The 19,863-nt window shown below is 33.6% G+C and overlaps 1 protein-coding gene across 1 annotated transcript in view; it reads left to right on the plus strand.

Annotated features, from left to right (window-relative positions):
• Man1a2 (mannosidase alpha class 1A member 2) overlaps nt 1-18,572 on the plus strand; it is a 152,433-nt gene extending 133,861 nt beyond the window's left edge. Inside the window, exons 13-14 of the mRNA XM_026407286.2 lie at nt 12,960-13,072; nt 16,820-18,572. Coding sequence (XP_026263071.2) covers nt 12,960-13,072; nt 16,820-16,839 — 133 coding nt within the window. The 3' untranslated portion in view covers nt 16,840-18,572. The remainder of the gene's footprint in view (nt 1-12,959; nt 13,073-16,819) is intronic.
• Nucleotides 18,573-19,863: the final 1,291 nt, after the last annotated feature.

Below are 19,863 nucleotides of genomic sequence, written 5' to 3' on the forward strand. Positions count from 1 at the left end.
CTAAATTTTATTATGAATATCTTTTTATGTAATTGGATCCATAAACCTTCACCTACATCTCAAGAAGAATGACTTAGACCATAAGGCAGATATTTTATCAAATACATAATTACTACCTTTATTTTTTGTTGTTGTTCTTATTAGTTCTTTAGAGTGCATTACAATCACTTAGAAGGCTTCTTAAAACACAGATAAATAAATGGGCTCATACCCATAGAATTTTAGTAAATCTGGGGTGGAGTCTAAGAATTTACGTTTCTGACAAGCTCCTGATGATACTGATGGTGCTGATCCTGGGACCACACCCGATCTCTGCTATAGCTAATTAAATTTTAGGAATAATCATGAAGTTTTGATGGTACCAAATGATATAAAGCCATAGTCAACCATTTCCCAAAGAGGTTTTTCATAAAGATACACATAAAAGTAATAATGGAGGGTGGGGGGAGATAATTTTTGACGTATACTCAAAATCCCAGATAGAAAACTCTGTAAACCACCATAGGAGAAGGTGGAAACCTTAAGCCTTACTTTGCTAAAGACTTGAGAGATTTCTTGAATATTAAATTTATAAAATATTTATATCTAAATATTTTGAGAGGAGATTTAGATAATTAGTGAATATTTTAGGTGCATTGTTAGTATAATAAATATACAACAGCCTGATTTTTATGTAAGGGGAGGAATCATACAAGAAAGGAAGACCTTTGAATAGTCTCTATTAACATGAAAATGCTTGAAGATATTTATTGAATCTTGATTGTTTTCTAAAAATAGGTAAATGCTATCACTCTACCAAATTCTCCAGTTGCAATAAAAAGAAATATGTTCTTTGGCAATGGTTTTCATTACTCCAGGAATTGTTAGTTCACTGGTCTTATTGAAATAGCAGTTATTAAAAAAACCCTTTAAGCTAAAAGATGCCAAGGAACCAAGATTCCTGGGAATACTTCTGTAAGAAGCAGTCTGTGATTGTCTACTGAATATATTCTATTTGGATTCTCAATAGTTTTATTTACGTGGATGTGTATCACTTACCAGCATTAATCAATTCCTCTTAAATAAAACTTTGAAAGAAGCTAGGCACAGTGGTGCATGCCTGTAATCCCAGCAGCTCCAGAGTCAGAGGCAAGAGGATCACACGTTCAAAACCAGCCTCAGCAATTTAGCAAGACCCTAAGCAACTTAGTGAGACCCTGTCTTAAAAGAACAAATAAAAGGATGTGGCTTAATGTTAATCACCCTTAAGGTTAAATCTCTGGTATAAAACGAAACAAAACAAAATTTTTGAGAATGTGTTATTTTATATCTGTATCTCAGTACCCGACTTCTGTTCATCTAAATCTTTCATGTAATTAGGTTTTCATTGACTCTTAGCACAGTTGTTGTATATTTATTTGAAGTTCTGACAGAAAAAAAATTATATATGTTAAGGATTCATTTCAACCACATTTTTTGAGTTCATATATATCAGGCATTAAATGACTAAGAGTAGAAGTCAGAAGTCAGTCTTTTTATTAAATTTATTATTAAAGAGAGGTAGCATAAGACCAAGTTTACCACCACAGCTTGTCTGCTTTCTCCAACACTGTAGTCTCTGAGACAGAAAGTATGTCTGTATATCTGTATGTCTTGCTTGTATAGTTTTTTCCTCTCTCGCTTAAAAATTGAAACTTTGAATATAATGGCAAAATTCTGGAAAGTTATGTAAGTGTATGTCAAATATCTTAAATGCAGTCTTTCACTGCTTAGTGACAGGAATATGTTCTGAGAAATACATTGTTGTGCAAATATCATAAAATGTACTTACATAAACCTAGGTTGTATAGCCTACTACACATCTAGGCAATATGGGATAGCCATAATTTATTAAAAATATTTTTCTCTCTTCAATAGTAAATTAGCCTGAGCTTACTGTAACAATTTTTACTTTCTAAATTTAATTTTTCAAAACATTTTTACTATTTTGTGATAATATTTAGCTTAAAGCACACATTGTATAGCTGTAACAAAGTATTGGGACTTTTTACTGTTCTTATCATGTAAGCTTTTCCATTGTATACCACATTTTTTCTATTTTAAAATTTTTATTTTATTTTATTTCAAAAACTGTTTTGTAAAAAACTAGGAAACAAGCATACAATAGCCTGGGCCTACCCAGGTCAGTATTGTCATCCACCTCTTGTCCCACTGGCAGGTCTTCAGGGACAGCAATGCACATGGAACTGCCATCTTCTATGATAATAATACTTTCTTCTGGAATCCCCCTGAAGGAGCTGCCTGAGGCTGTTTTATAGTTTCTAAGTAGGAGGAATATAGTTAATACATAAACCAGTAACGTAGTCACTTATTATCAAATGTTATGTACTGTACATAATTGTATGTGCTGTATTTTTATATAGCTGAAAGTACTGTAGGTTTTTTATACCAAAATCACCACAAGTATGAGTAATACATTATACTATGACTATCTCACTAGGCAATAGAAATTTTTCAGCTCTATTATAGTATTATGGGAGTACTGTTATATATGTGATCCATTGTTGACCAAAATATTGTTATGTGGTATGACACTATGATCAGCTATAGAAAAGGATTTATGTACAAGACATTTACTGCTGTTACAAAAATAAGAGTTATTACATGTTCAGTAATAGTTGAATGGTTAAATAAATTGTTACATCCGCAGTAGATGTTACTGTGGAGACAACAGCAGTTGTTTATAAGGCTTTTCACAGTATCAGATAGGATATTGAGTGCATGTATATATACACACACATACATACATACACACATGTATGTATGTAAAATACATGGGCGAACATGTTTCTAGGATTTCAGAATATAAAGATGTGAACTGAAGGTCATGTGTTCTAGTAATATAAAAATGTGAACTGTGGGTTGGCTTAATTGGCTTTTTCAAAGAATGCTTTTTGGTTTTGCTTTATATTTTAAATAAATTAATTTATTGTCCACTTATAAAAAATAATAAAGCTGGATCCCTGATAAACATCAAACTCATTTTATATAGAACAAAGCTTTAAATATAAAAAAGGAAAGAAAATCATGAAAAAAAATGGATTCTCCCCTCCCCCAGTGCTGGGGATTAATATGACATGATACAAAAATCAAGAAACCATAGAAGAAAGGATAAAATTTTAATTGCATAAAAGTAGAAAACTTCTACAACAAGAAAAGAACATTAAATAAAGTAAAGAGCTGGATGTGGTGGCACATACCTGGTAATTCTAGCAGCTCCAGAGGCTCAGGCAGGAGAATCACAAGTTCAAAGCCAGTCTCAGCAACTTAGTGAGGCTTTAAGCAAAGTAAAACTTTAAAAGGGGTTGGGATGTGGTTCAGTGGCTAAATGCCTCTGGGTTCAATTCCTGGCATCAAAAACAAAATAGAACAAAAGACAAACACTGGATAAACAGTGGATTACTGTTATAATCCATTACAGTGGATTATAAACGATATTGCAGCGAATGCCTGTCTATCTCTGTCTATGCTGCTTCCTGTGTGAATATAAATACTGATTAGATTTCTAGAAATAAATGTCTGTTTCAGAAGGCATATGCATTTGAATTATAGTAACTTTAATTAAACAGAATTAACCAAGAGTGGTAACTATTCACAAAACTTGTTACACATAGAAAGCTCTGGAAGTTCATGGGGAGAAAAGGGTGTTTAGAAAATTAATTTAAAATGGCTAGAATCAAGAGGGTACACTGAGAAGTACTCAAAATACTTAGGTGTGGTACCTGATAATATGAGGTAAGGTTTGAATAGTTAGCTTAAAAAAAAAGTCAGAATTTTTTTAAAGTCAGTATTAAAGTTTTTAAAATCTCAAGTGACTTAAACTCACTTAAGATTCAAATGACAGAATAAATTACTCAGGTCTTTTTTTTCTATAGGTAAAATGTTATTCTTAGGATTAATGTGATAAAATTTTAGCATTTGCTCACCCTTTAAACCATCCTTAGAAGTGGATCCTTTATTCTATCTCTTTGGTCTTTAAGTAGATCTGTTTCTTTATCTACTAAATTAATGATCACCAAAATATAGAAAAGATACAGTGTAATATATGGAGCAGTTCACCCAACACATGCTTATTGTTTAGTGCCTAATAAGTGCCAGCTTATATATCATGTGCTGGGGATGTGTCCTGAGTATATCAGGAACATCCTGACATCAAGGAACTTACATCTAAGTCTCATGCACACTCTTCCTAACATAATTGCTATATGTTTTGAGAGTCTGCCTGTAAAAATACACCCTATGTATGTTATCTATACTTGCCATCATTTTCTCCCTTTACCCTGCTTTATTTCTCTTCATAGCACTATCATCACCTGATATAGGTTTGCCTGTTTTGTCTCTACTAGCACATTGTGTGCTTCAAAACAACAGTGTTTTCATTTTAACTCCTCTGATCTTCTCAGCACCTAGCACATGGCACTCAGTAAATAAGTGTTGGATTTGTCAAATCAGCTCTGTTATGCAAGGGAAAAAAGGCTATTTGCATCTCCATTCTGGCTACTCTTAAGTAGTAGTTTTTAATGGTGTAGTTTTGTCATTTTCAATTGTATTTTTAAGGCATTCTTTATCATCCTATGTAAAATTTAAATTTCTCCTTTAGTCCCTATCTTTTTCCCCACTTTGCTTCATTGCACCTATCTTCTAACATGCCATATAATTTTCTTAAACATTCCACAACTAGAGTACAATTTACAAGATTTTGTAAAGATTGGTTACTCTATCATATGTCATCCACAGTGGGGCTACACATATAATACATGTTTCAATATTAAATAATTTGTCAAATAAAGAATTGAGTCATTTGATTCTAAGAGAGATAGCTGAATAAATGGCAGTTTTATAAGATCTTGCAAAAGTAAGAGTGGGAATAAGAAAATAATAGAACTATGTAATTTCCTGATTGAGTCTTAGGGTTTCAGAATTCATTTAGTGCCCATCGGTGGAAATAATGGACTAAGGAATTGACAAAGCAAGAAGAAAGGGCAAGGTGTGAAAACTGGAGGAGTCAGGGCTGTACAGCTGAAGGTTCAGATGTCTACATGAAGAAAAAACAGAAATGGTACAAATTAATAGTTGTTAGAAGTTACACAAAATTGGTGACTTGAAAAGTTATTCTCAAATTTGAGTATATGTCAGAACCACCTGGAAAGATTCTTAAACCATGGATTGCTGGGCTCCATTGACAGAGTTTCTTATTAATGAGTCTAGGATGGGGCTTGAGAAGTAGCATTTCTAACAAGTTCCTAAATTCTGCTATTGCTTCTAATCTGAGAGAATCACTCCTTGAGAACCGTTAGCATCTGTGGCTCTGTTGTAAAACATTTATGGATGCAATTAGGGATCAAAAGATTAACTCTATGGATACAGAAGCTAGCACACCAGAAAGGTAGGCAAATTGTTGTGTAACTGCTATATTCACGTAGTCTGGTCTCTTTGAATAGATATGCTGGAGGAACAGAACTACTCATATTTCCTCTCTATCACTGTAGGTTTAATACCTCTTAGGACCTGACATAGTACAATCCAAATATTTGGTACTGAGGTGGGCACACACGTACAAACCCAGTGGGTTTTATGTCTGTCATTTCATTATAAGCATTTTTTCAGTTTCAAAAATGCTTTGAAATATCCTTGCCAGTTTCTTTCGCTACAGTAGAGGGAGCTACAACCTAAATTGTAACACAACAAGGTTATTTTGCTTTTCCATTTTTGTCCATTAGTCTTTTTTTTAAAAGGTTTTAAAATCAGATTTATTGAAGTATTTTAAGTGTATACTTCATTGTATTTTGACATACACATAAGCCTGGAGAACTGCCACCTCAGTTAAGTTAGTTGTGTGCTGTATGATCACATTTTCGTCAACATTTGAACACGTGTCCAACAGTGGTTCCTTAAGATTATATCACCTGGCTGCATTGGGGATATCTTAGTTTATGTTCAGTACACTCTTAATGTTCACACAACAAAAAAATCATCTAAGTGCATTTCTCAAAACACAAGTGAAATGTGACTACGTATGGAAGATTTCCATATACAGTGTAAGTTATCTCATAAAATTTCATGTAGTTTGAATCATTTGGGGATAATATTTTCAGAGTAATCCATGTTACATTTATTAGTAATTCATTTTTTCTGTTGATAAGTAGTAGTCTGTTTTTTGTGCATATATATTTTGTTTGTTTACTCACATGTTTTTGAAAGAAATCAGGGGAAAAAATGGTTTGTTTCTTAACCATTTGACTATATTTAAATATCTTGTACTTAATTTTTTCTTTGTAATTAGTGTTTTCCCTTAAAATAACTAAATTTCATCTAATTTTCTATTATTAACAAAGTGATTATCAAATAGTTGGCTAATAAAGAAAATTCCAAATGGTTTTCATCTGATGCTTTTTAATGCAGAATGTCATAACTAAAAAGCTAGAGTGGTTATGAAAAAAGACTGAAATGATTTTAAATGATACATAAGATATTATTAGGCAAAGTAAAATGGAAAGTCACTTTGTGAAAAGAAAGATCCAGCTGGAGAAAGTATCTTTAAAAACATACTAAGAAAACTAGAGTACACCAAAGTACATTCACTGAAAGTAACGCGAAATAGGATTTTAGAATCAAGACCAGGGAATTAACATGGATGAACTTTGAGGACATTATGCCAAATGAAATATTAGTCACAAAAGGATAAATACTATATGATTCTACTTATATAAGGTATCTAAAGTAGTCAAAAGTGATAGAAACAGTTACTAGTGACTTTGGAAAGGCAAAAAGGAAAGATATTAAAGGGTATAGAATTACAGTTTTTTAGATTTAAAAGTTTTAGAGGTATGTCTCAGAAAAATATGGATTATATACTGTTGAAGTGTGCACTTAAAAATGGTTAAGATAGTAAATTTTATGTTATGTGTTGTTATCACAGTGAAAAAAACACCAGGGAAGCAATGACATGCTGAAAAGGGAATCATAAGATAAAATGCAAAATGCCCACACTATAACTCCAGCCTCCTCTCCTAGCCCCTTCAATTCTACTTTTTTCCTTCTCTAAAATTCTCTCTTCTATTCTGCTTTTTCTATCATTCCTAAAATAATGACTACCAAATCACACTTGTGGTTGTATCTTCAAGTATAACTTATTACAAGGTGTGCAGTAATTTAATATAACAGATTATATTCCTGTTAAACAAATAGGATGAAAATGAAACTTAGAGACCCAAAGGAAGGAAAGCATTTTTTTTTTCTTTTTTGGTGGTGCTGAGAATTGAACCCAGGACTGCTATAACACTGAGCTACATCCCCAATTGTTTTTAATTTTTTATTTTTGAGATAGGTTATTGCTAAGTTGCTGAAGGTCTCATTAAGTACCCAAGGCTGGCCTCAAATTTACCATCCTGCTTCAACCTCCCTAATCTTCTGGATTATAGGCATCCCTAGCTAATAATTTGTTTTTAACAAATGATTATAGTTGGATCGAAGAAAATGTTGATGAATTTAATGTCCATTTTAACAAAATTCTAGAAGTCATATAATGATGACTTCAGCAAACTGATCATGAAGAGTCAGAAAGGGTTTCTAAGAAAACGTTCTTGGTGGACTGACTCTGTTTTTTGGGGGTTAATAATAGAAATGAGGACAGGGAGTCCATGAGACAATTACATTCAGCAAATTATTTGGTAAAGTCTCCTGAAGTGCATAAGCAGGACTTCTGCTAACTCCAAAGATGCAACCAGATTGCACTCTTCCACCTGAAGTAAACAGAAAAACTATATATATGAAGTAGTGGGTTTCAAAACACTGCATGGAGACAATGAAAGATAAGGATCCTTGAGAGAAGGAAAACAAAGAAGGTGAGCCCTATGGCCCAAATGACTGTCTCCATAGAGTTTCCAGGACTTGATTGGGAGGCAGGGAGGACAACTTGAGGTAGAGCACAGCCACTTCCCTTAGGAGGACAGTACCAGAGGGGTGAAAGCGGCTTAAAGAACTCAAGGGAACACCCTTGAATATTCAGCAGAGTGCCCCTCAACACTAAGGAACCTCCCTGAGGTGAGGGAAGAATTATCTGAAAACAGAAAAGGGAAAATCAATTCAAGTATTACTAAAGTGGGATGGTTCTACCTCAGTAGTGGGAAGTAATGGTGCTTTGGATCTACACAATAATGAAAGCAACATCTAAAAGTATCGAACTGTTTTCCAAATAACCAAATAACATCCCATCACAAAACATAAAAACATTTATAGGAATATAAAATATCCAGCACCTAACAAAGGAAAATCAACAATGTGTATCATTCAGCCAGAAAGTTTTCCATGTATGCAGAGGCAGGAAGATATGGCCGATAACGAGAAGATACAATAGAAACTTAGAACTGATACAGATGTTGAAATTGGCATTGATATTATAATGGTGATAATTACGTTTCATATATTCAGAAAGTTAAGACATAGAAGACATAAAAACCCAAATCAAACTTCTTGAATCAAAAACTACAATGTCTAAGTTGAAAATACATTGGATATGATTAATAGCACATTAGACATTTCAGAAGTAAAAATTAGTGAACTTAAAAATATGCGAGTAAAAACTGCCTAAAAGGAAACAAGAGAAAAATAAAATGAAAAGAACGTTAGTAAGCTACATCTTGAAGTGGTTTAAAATATATGATACTGGAGTTTTCAAAGGGAAGGACAAAGATGATAGACCAAAAATATTTGAAGAAATAATGGCCAAACTTTTTCAAAACTCAAGATAATCTACATACCTTCAGATCCAAGAAGCTTAACAAACCCCAAGCATAAGAAACATGCAGAAAACCCCACCAAGGTACATTATATCAGTTATTCAAAATGAGTGATAAAGAAAAATCTTAAAAGCAACCAGAGGCGGGGAAAAACAAGTTAGATGAAAAGGAGCATATATAAGAATGACAGCAGGGTAATAATTGTGAAATTTTGTAAATCTCTTCTAGTAAAAGAAATTGAAGAGCTTGGAGTAGTTTTACAGAAGATCTTTATATTATGGCAGCTTACGAATTTGGTAAAAACAAAACTATTTGCCACCTGGGATTGATTGAGAGTGCCGAAGAAACAAAAATGTATTATATAATGACAATAAACAACAACAACAAAAACAAGGAAGCTTATCTGATTACCCAATGAAATACACAGTAAAAAACCAGAAGGTGCCCACATGAACTAGAACTACCTGAGTTTGAAAAATCCTTGGCAGCAAATAGCGATGAGTACTAGAGAAAATATAAATTATTTGTACTTTTCACATTATTCTTAGAAAAATCATCATTTAAATCACTTTTCCAAGTATATATTCAGTAATTAAAAAGAGATTGGGATATATTAGATTTATATAACAAATAAGGAAAAAGTAAGACCTGAAAGGATCAAACTGTTTTCAAGTAACTCAGCTACTTTTACCTTTGGAGAATGATTTCCCCTCACAGAGAATGTAGCCCAGCCTTTATACTTCATCATTTTAAAAAATGCATCAAATCTTAACACAAGAAACAAAGTTGATAAAAATAAAATAATAGAGGAGAAATATTTTTTAATGATGGTAGAGTTCTTATTGGAAGCAAAAAATCAGTATTATGAATATAGATACAAAAGATGTAAACAAGATTTTGACAAGTCAGATTTAACAGCATGTTAAATAGAGAATACATCATGACAGAGTAAGTTTATCCTAGCTATGGAGGGTTAACATTTGAAAATCAAGGAATTAACTAAAAAAGAAAAACCATATGACCCCCTTCAATAGATGCAGAAAAATCCTTTAACAAAATTCAACATATATTTCTGATAAACTTTCTGAGCTAATAGGGAATAGAAGGAAACCTTGTCAGTCTGATAAAGGACATATATGAAAACCTACAGCTAGCATCATTCTGAAAAACTGTGTTCCATTCTCCCTAAGATCAGGAAGAATACAAGGATTTCTCTTCACTTCTGCCTAGTATTGTATAGGAGGTTGTAGCCAGTGCAGTGTAGACCAATATGAAAAAGAAAGACATCCAGACTAGAAAGGAAAAAGTGAAACTATCTTTTTTTTCATTGGGAATATGGTAATCCATGCAGACAATCCTATGAAATTTATCCCCAAAATTACTAGATTAAGTGAATTTAGCAAGGTTGCAGATAGGAGATCAGTGTATTCAAATGAATTGTGTATACCAACAATGAATAATCAGAAATTAAAACTAAGAAGGAATATCATTTATAATAGCATAAAAATAATGGGATATTTTGGGCATGGGGGTAGGAAAGATGGTGGAATGAGGTGGACTGGACTTCATTACCCTAGGAGTAAATCTTAATAAAACATGTGTGAGACGTACATACTGGAAATTATTGCTGAGAGATATAAAGAAGACCTAAAAGAATATTCATGGTTCTGAAGGGTTGATGTTGTTAATTCTCCTCAAATTAATTTTAGACTCTACAATTCTATTCAAAATTCCAACAGTCTTTTTTTTTATAGAAATTGACAAGCTGTTTTTAAACTTCTTATGGAAATGCAGAGGACCTAGGATAACCAAAACAAATTATAAAAAGAACAAAGTTAAAAGCCTAATGCTACCTAATTTCAAGACTTATTATTCAGCTGTGATAATCAAAATAGTGTGACACATCAGGGGAACAGAATATTGAGTTCACGATTGTGGGGTCAGGAATACCATACCTATGGTCATCTGATGTTTGACCAAAGTACAAAGGTAATGCAATGAAAAAGGATAGACTTGGCTACAAAAGGTGCAGGAACAACTGGATTTCTGTATTTATATATAAAAATCAACTCACAGTGGGTCACAGTCCTAAATTTAAAGCCTAAATATGTACAACTTAGAAGAAAACATAGGAGGAAGTCCATAAAAAAATTAGTGATTAGATTCAAAATTAAAATTGTCTACTCTTTGAAAGATATTGCTAAGAGAACGAAAACACAAGCCACACACTGAGGAAATCTTTGCAAATCTTATATCTGATAAAAGACTTGCATTAAGAATACATGGAAAATCTCAAATTTCACCTGTAATATAACAAGCAATCCAATTGAAAATTGGGTTTTAAGAGCACTGCTTGTTGGATTTTACAATAAGATTAAGAGATGCCATGCAACCCAGCTATCCCATTCCAAATCAGCATACTGTAGTGATAAATAAATGTCAATATGTATAGAAACACAGTACAAAATAGCCAAGATGTAGAACCAGCCTACATGTCTATCAACAGATGAATGGGTAAAACAAATGTGGTATGTGTGCACAATGCAAACTCAGCCCTAAAGAAGAATGAAATTGTCATTTGCTGGTAAATGAATGGAACTGGAAAACTTCATCATGCCAGTCTCAGAAAGTCAAGAGTCAAATGTTTTCTCTTTCATGTGGAAACTAGAGAGAAAGGAAAGAAGAAAAAAAAAAAAGAATAAAAAAGTTGTCTCAAAAATGGAAAGGAGACCCAAAAGTAGATGAAGGGTATAGAAAGGGAGGGAGGACATGGGAAGAAGAGTGATCAAATTATGTGCATATATGAATATGTCATAACCCATCCCATTGTTATGCATAATTATAATGCACCAATAAAAAAAAAACATCTAAAAAAAGCACCTGACATTTTTTAGCACCAATCTGATCAAAAGGAATGGGTGCCACACCAAGAACACTAAAAGCTTGGCCCTCTGGTCTCTGTAGAGTAAGCAGAACATGTAGAGTCTTTTGCTGTGTCCAACCAAATCTCTTAGTTTCAACTTCTCTACCTCCAACCTGGTCAGCAAATCTCTCAAGCAGGTCTAGTGATCCAGGGTTGAAGAGGGAGATAGGAAGCACAGTTAACTCTTCATTCCAGCTTTACCAGTTATAAAGTTTATGCGCTGTTCTTGTTTACCTCAGTGTTGTGTTTTTACTCTTATCCAGAACTGTAACCATAATCCAAGAAGATACTGATATGCCTATTTTAAAAATAAAGAAATTCTTTACTGAAACTTTGTAAGGCCTAGCTAGTTACTGCTAAGATCAAGAGTTAGAATTCAGATTTTCTGACTTTATTGTGTTTTTGGTTTTGGTTTTGGTTTGGTTTGGTATGGTTTGATTTTTATCAGGTGCTGGGATTCAACCGAGGCCTTACACATGTTAAATAAGTGCTCTGCCACTGAACCACACCCCCAGCCTGATACTGTAGTTTTTTATGTTCACTTTGATGACATGATCTACCCCCCAAATTAGGATTCATAGAGGAATTTTTCCGTTAATATAGATAAGGATCATTGTTTTTGTTGACTCGTTTTTAATTTTTAAGTGACTACTGTGGCTTGCAGTTCCATGGAGAAGTCAAGACCCTTGTGTTCATGTGCATAGTGCTCTCATCCATTAAGGGCAATTATTAAACCTCCTGCAAATCCAAAATGTGTATGAAATTTAACAGCTTGCAGTACCAAGAACTGTGAAAACTACAACATGAACATATTAGGAGTAGTATAAGTCCTTTCTGTATCCAAACACTATAATTATTTCTCTCAGTGCTCATTACTAAGTGTGAACTAATTTCTATCTCCGTGAGCTCTGTAAGTTGTCAAAACATGATTGGTATTATGTGTGATTTTTAAAAGAATGTCTTTGAAAAATTATGAATTTGTTTTTCGTGCTGCAGACAGATATGTGGAATTTTCCTTAAAACCCATTATTTCAGCAGATCTAGTTGTACATCTTACTGGATTTTCTTATGCTCTAATTTGAAGCACATTCTTTTTGTGTTTTAGATCATCTGTGTGACTGAGGTTTATTTCTTATGATGTGCTTTTCATCAAAGATTCTCAAAATAAGTTATTGGTTCTTTCTGCTGTTGTGACTGAGTTCACTTGGTCTTCTTGCTGAATTCTAATTGAAGCTCATTTCTCCCCTTTTTATTTTCAGATATTTGTATCTGCTCTTTTCCGGTGATGACCTTTTACCTTTAGACCACTGGGTATTTAACACCGAAGCTCACCCTCTGCCTGTGTTACATTTAGCCAACATCACACTTTCAGGTAATCCTGCTGTTCGATGAAAGCAGCTCCAGAAGGAACAGTCTTACCTGTGTTTTGTTTACATGGACCACTACAGAAACTAGTCTGGAGAGGCGGCTTTTGAAAATCTGGACCTCTAAGTCAACATGACAGGGTGAAACTTCCCCACAAGACTTTTCAACTTGTAGATATATCAACTTTGAAATTATTCCATTTTATACCTGACCAAAACATGTTCTGGTACATGTAGGACAGAGACCTGATGTGCTTTGATTCTTAATGAGATGGTCACACAAGAAGCAATGCCCATTACTGCTATATTGCAAGAGCAAGCCAAGGACATAGAGCACCTTGCAGGAATTAGAGATGGCTTTTGGAACCAATTATATAATTTGTTTCCTCTCACAGTGGAGCAGCTTTCAAATCAGATATTTACACATTGATTATCCCTTTTTCTCCATTTTAATAATGGAATAAACTAAGATAAACAAAAACAAAAGAACAGTGTAACTGCATCAGTAGCAAGAAGACTCAAAAAAACAGAAGTACCTATCCCTGTCTGAATTTTGAAGTTCCCCATTGGATGAACAGACTGGCAACCATTTCAATCCCAATGTTTTTCATTGAAATTTCTTGGTTAAATTTAATTTTTCCTGGGGCATGATCTCACAAAGAATACTCTTCAAGTCTTTTTCTCTATCTGGTATCACTGAAATTGCTATTTATCATAACCACTACTTATGAGCCTGGGTTTGGGATTTTGTGAATGTAGTTCAGTCTAGTGTTGGTAGCATGACAAAAAGAGATGGAAGTGCCAGTGTGTTGCCTTGACACCTGTTCTTAGAGAAATTTTTGGTTTTGTTGGTAAGAAATTATTCTTCTAAACCAACACATCTACCAACCAAATTTTATTCACTTTAGTCTCAGAGTCAGTCAGCTTACAACTTTACATGGCTTGACAAAATTCACTCTAATATTATGCAGCTCTGAATTTGCTATGATAAGCTAAGTTACTTTTACAATTTAGTAAAGCAAAAACAAAACACAGTGAAACTCCTTAAACGTTCTATCAGGAATGGGGACAGGGGACCCTTTATTTATTATTTCATCAAATGAGTGAGCTGTTCACAAATATTTTTGTTTTTTTTAGTTTTTCCAAGAATATTTATAGACTCCAAAGAGTTAATCAGAATAACTTCAAAATAATTTTTGGTGAAAAGAGTATAATTAGTCATATTGCACTGAAATTGGGATATATCTAAAGGTCTTTCTTTTACTATTAGTAGATTTTGCATTGATTTTTTAAAAAAAAAACTATTTCTTTATATATTGGCAGAAGAAACAAATTTTATCAAGAATTATATAGTATAAGGTAAATACTAATACTTATAAATATTTTCTGTCCCTTGAATTTCTGTGACAGTGCAAGACACTTTTTTCCTCTTGATTTAATATATTTTCCACTGACATTAATAAAAGTTGGAAACAATATTATTAGTATTTACTCTGAATTTGAATATTTTATGAAACAAGTTTATACAGGAAGCCCACCTTGGAATTCTAAAAGCTTATTCCTTATTCAGTAGCTTGACTTTTTAACCCTCTAATTAGCATGTAGTATATTTAAATTGGGAAAAGATTTAATAAATTAATTAAACATTTTCTAAGGGTGATCATTTTATACCATAATCATCAGACAATCCTCATAGTTCAGCCAATGATTCATAAATGGATAGCCATTCCAAAATTGTTTAGTGTACATAGAAAATAAGGATGTAGAGCCAGTTGTATTAAGTTTCTAAGAGGGTTAAATTTATTATCTTTTACTATTTGAACATTTAAAGTTCTTGCAAAGGGTAGATGACATAATTTTAAAAGAGAAAGGGAGTATTTGATTCTCAGAAAAAATTAGCCTTCCTCCTAAAATTAGCACAAGCCCACTTATGAGTCACTGAAAAAAAGTTAAAATCTTGAGTTGTGCAGATAGCAGCAATCTCCCCTGCCCCTCCCCCTTCTTTCTAGAAGAGTGCAGAGTAAAGGGACCATGCTGACTCCCTAGGTACTCCTCACCAGAGAAGACAGAACCCCTAACCCAAGTGCTCTATATTACTTGGATGACTGGAGTTTAAGAGAAGGCAAGGAAGTGTATAAGCAGAGCCAGTTCCGGTACAAAGAATTTGAGAGGGACCATGGAAGGGTCTTCTTCACCACTCCCTACCTTCTTTGTGATGATAAGTCTAGAGCTTACAACAGTGCTTTTTCTTCTCTGAATACCAAAGGCAATTAAATTCAGATACAAATGACTTGCCAGTGTCATGTTTTGTTTTTGTTAAAGATTTTGTAAATAACTTCCACTGAGATCAATCTTTACCCCATATTTTGCTTAGTTTCCAAGAGTATTCTTTACTGTCTTCTGTCCTTATTGCCCTTTGCATTTTGTAGATTTTATTACTCAGGTTCAGAACTCATTACATTTATAAGCCCTCCTGCAAAGAGCCCAGAAATGTTCCTTTTCAGGTGCCTCCTCAAAGAGCTGCCCCCTCACTTTGTGCCTGTGGCACAGTTGTGCAGAACAGCTAGATGGGTTGGTACATAAAAAAAGAAAAGAAACAGAGATATTGAACACCTACATTTATCTCTCTTTATCTTAGAATCACACTTTTTGGTTCAAACCAGATTTTTTGTTTTGTTTTATTGTTTTCTATTCAACCAGTTGAAGTTGTTAAAACCAAGGGAATGGGCCCTAACCAAAAAGAGTCTCAGTGCAGAAAAATAAGTCCCCAGTCAGGGGGTTGTTACTTTCTGGTGGGTTGCACATGTTATGTCTAACGCCAACTCATTCCTGTCTTTGAGCAGATATGTCACTATGTGAAATCTTATCAACCTCTCACCTTCTCCATTCTCCATTGCCAAAGTATTTTATCAAAACTCAAAATTTGTTCATAAAAGATTGCGCTTGCCATTCTCATTATAATGCATTTTATCCTTAAGCCTGAGTTTATTTTGAATGAATGCATGAGTAAATGAGAGAATGAGTGGGAACTTGGGACAGAGTACTGAATATGTGCCAGCATTGTGTCTGGCACTTTCAAGCATTATAACATTTTGTGTGATTCTAGTGGCATTTTCTGTATGAGAGTAGTTAATACCATTTTAAGTGTTTTCCAATATGAATCATGTTACAAAATCCTTAATTTTATATTTCATTTAAATTAAAGAGGAAAAGAAAGGTTTATAATATATTTTAAACAATGTGTTACTATATAATACTAACAACTATAATTGTAGCTAATAACTAAAGTCTTGGAAAATATCAAAGAAATATTTGATTTCTGATGCAATTTTGACTAAAATATTTACTTTAGAAATAAATAAAAACATTCTTATTTTGCTATATCACTATAATTACATAATTAAAATCAATATTTTATAGAAGTGCTGGTTATTTTATATTCAAAGGTTTTGTCACTTCATTCATGGGTAAAACGTGTAGGTGTAAATTGTCTTTGCTCTGGTATGCTTCCTACTAGTGGTAGTACCCATGTTCTTAAATATAAAGAAAAATATACTAAGATATTTAAGTTCCAAGTAATGGTTCCTAGTAATAATATTTGGAGTTCTTACTTTTCTTTAGGTTCCTTTACTCTGAAATTGGCTAGCTTCTTAGGCAGTCTTTACATAAATATGTATGATATCCATAAATACAGTTATAAAGATTTTTAATACCATCAGTTACACATACAGTTGTAACTTGTTTTGGCCTCACAGATTATCAGCAGAATCTTTAAGTAACCACAGATGATATGGAAATATTTTCATCCACTTATCTGTTTCAAGAATTGTGATGAAGATGATTTTCTGCTACTTCAGCTCACTCAGATCATGATGGAGATGTTCTTTTTTGATTCATATGTAGTTAAGAAGCTTTTCTGTAAAGGGCCACATAATAAATACTCGAGGCTATGTAATCCATATAGTCTCTTTCATTACTTAATGCTGCAGTTGAAGTGTGAAAGCAGCTATAGATAATATGTAAATGAATGGTGGTAGCTGTGTTCTAATAAAGCATTACTTACAGAAACAGATGGAGGGCTGGATTTGGCCTGTGGGTCATAGTTACTGGCCCTGATCCCAAGCCTAATTTGTATAAGACCATCTAACCTTTGGTCTGTATCTTTTCTCTGTGTTTTGACTTATATATTCATTTTTAAAGCAAAAAGATGTGTGTATGTTCACTTGTCTGTGTTTTGTTACCCAAAGCTGTATCTTTCATTGTCTACTCTTCTGGAGTCTGTTCAGGTTTCAAGATAATAAGACTATACTCAAGAGGCAGAATGGGGTGGGGAGTATGCTATCAACCATTATCTTCACTTGTTATTTTAATGCCATATTTCCAGATTCCCTATGTAAAAAAGGTATATGTGGCATAAAAATACTCTTTTCTTTGAAGTTCCGCCTATTCGTTGACCCTTGGACCAGGACTCTGGATTGCTGGAGCTGCAGAAATGTATCCACTTGAGTACTCAGAACAAAAATATGATAGAATTCCTAATCTTGGTGCTGCAGAAACTAATCTTTTGAAAAATTTTAGGCAACAGAAAATGGGGTATGTGCCTCATTTAAGGGTATTACTCCTGTTACCTCGAGAACAGCCTGAGTTTGAGGACTATGGAGAAAAATGTATCCAAAAGAAGAGCTTTCTTCCATCCTTGAATACCTCTCCACAGTACCTTTCCAAGTCACTAACACTATTTCAGAATATCAATGTGCACCATTTTTCAATTAAAGCATTCCCCAGCTTCAACTTTATACTTCCAGTACTTAACAGCTAATCTATTTCAAACTTGGTTTGAGCCCAGCAATTGAAGAACTCATAAAATTGCTCACAAAATTACATAACATTATATTAACTAGCCATATACATTCAATATATCAATCATCCTGACAGATAGTAGATTTTTCATTGAAAGTTTATTAAATATTTTACTTTTTTTTTTAATTCTAGAGGAGGGAAAGATGATTCAGACTGCAAGAGCACAGAGATGTCTCTCTTCTGCATTATAAATATGCTGCCCTTTCAGGTCCATCCTACTATAAGGTTGCTTCAGCTCAGCGTGAATGTAAATTTGATACTAAAACACATACACTCACATACATTCATATTAATATGCACAGGCTTTTAAACAATTGCAAATATCTTGCAGCTATTTGAATGCTACAGAATTCTGTTGCAAATTGCATACCAGAAATTTTCATGAAGATAAGCTTAGCTCTTTGGGAAAAATTATTTTTTTAGAAAATTTAGGGATTAGTTTTTGCTGGATTAATTGAAATGCCCCGAATTTTAATTACTGGTTTTGAAAATTGAAATGCCATTCTTTAATCTTTCTGTTGTCAAATTCACTGATAAACTTGTTCCTTAAACTAATAAGTGGGGTAAGTATAACCTCCTAAATTGGAACCCACTGGCTGCCCCTGAATTGGTTTCCAATCATGTCCTCCATAATGTGATTTTTACAAATCAAAGGTAATATTGTATATTAAAGATCAAATAAAGATGTTCTTTAAGTGAAAAGTCTTTGTTTACCTTTCATTTTTGCCCACTGGTGACAGTCAATCTTCCTGTATAAAGAAGAGCAACTTCACGTTTTATAATAACTGGCAGTCCTTAGTATCTCACATTCCAAGATTATTTCTTTTGGCTCAGCCAGTTTTCACATCCCTTGATATTATAGAAACATGAAGAGAGCTTTTTGGAAGGGTAATTTGTTTTTTTGTTTGATACCAGGAATTGAACTCAGACACTTGGCCACTGAGCCACATCCCCAAGCCCTATTTTGTATTTTATTTAGAGACAGGGTCTCACTGAGTTGCTTAGGACCTTGCTTTTGCTGAGGCTGGCTTTGAACTCGTGATCCTCCTTACTCAGCCTCCTGAGCTTCTGGGCTTACAGGCATGCAACAGGTTTTAAGAAAGCAAACTTTAGACCTATGTGGCAGCCTTATAATATTCCTGTGTGTGTGGTTCCTAAAGCCTTGTTTAGTCCAGCCTCTGAGATCACCAAGCTTAAAAAATGTCTGTATTACTGGACCTTATCCTGTCACATTAAAATCTGACCTAGCTCTGCCAATGTAGATCTTGGACAAATACAGGATAAGGGGCATAAGGTGGTTTAGTCTAACAATACTGTCAAAGCACAGGATATTTCAAACTCTGTATCCACAAAGCATCAAAGTTGTGATAAAACCTGAAATAGCAACCGGTATATATTTTTGAGGTCTGATTCTTTCTAGTACTGTGAATTTCAACTTGATCAAAATTTTAGACTAGGAAATTACATTGTGGATATACCAAAATCAGTTATGGATTTAAATTTTGAGGAACACCTAAAGCAGAACCAGTTAAGAATAAAAGAATATGGATCTTTTAAGTGAACATAATTTGTGAAAACCTGGACCTCTCTCTGCTAGATACCTGAAATTTACATAATTTCATTGGGTTACAAAGGAGTGTCAACATGCAAACAACTTCCATGTTAAGAATGGGTTTCAAAGTGAGTGAGCCTGTACCATAACTTGTCGGATGGTCTAATACAAATTTCACTTAATTTTTTAAATTGGAAACATATATTACATGAAATCAACTATTTTGACCACTTTAAAGTATACAATTCCGCATTTATTATATTGACAGTGTTGTGCAATCATTGCCAGTATCTATTTCCAAAATGTTTTCATCATTTCAAACAGGAACTTCTCTTTGAGTAATAATTCCCTTTTCCTCCCTCCTCTCAACCGGTAATCTCTATTCTA

This window comes from Urocitellus parryii, chromosome 11, assembly GCF_045843805.1.
Source record: "Urocitellus parryii isolate mUroPar1 chromosome 11, mUroPar1.hap1, whole genome shotgun sequence".
Lineage (NCBI taxonomy): Eukaryota > Metazoa > Chordata > Mammalia > Rodentia > Sciuridae > Urocitellus > Urocitellus parryii.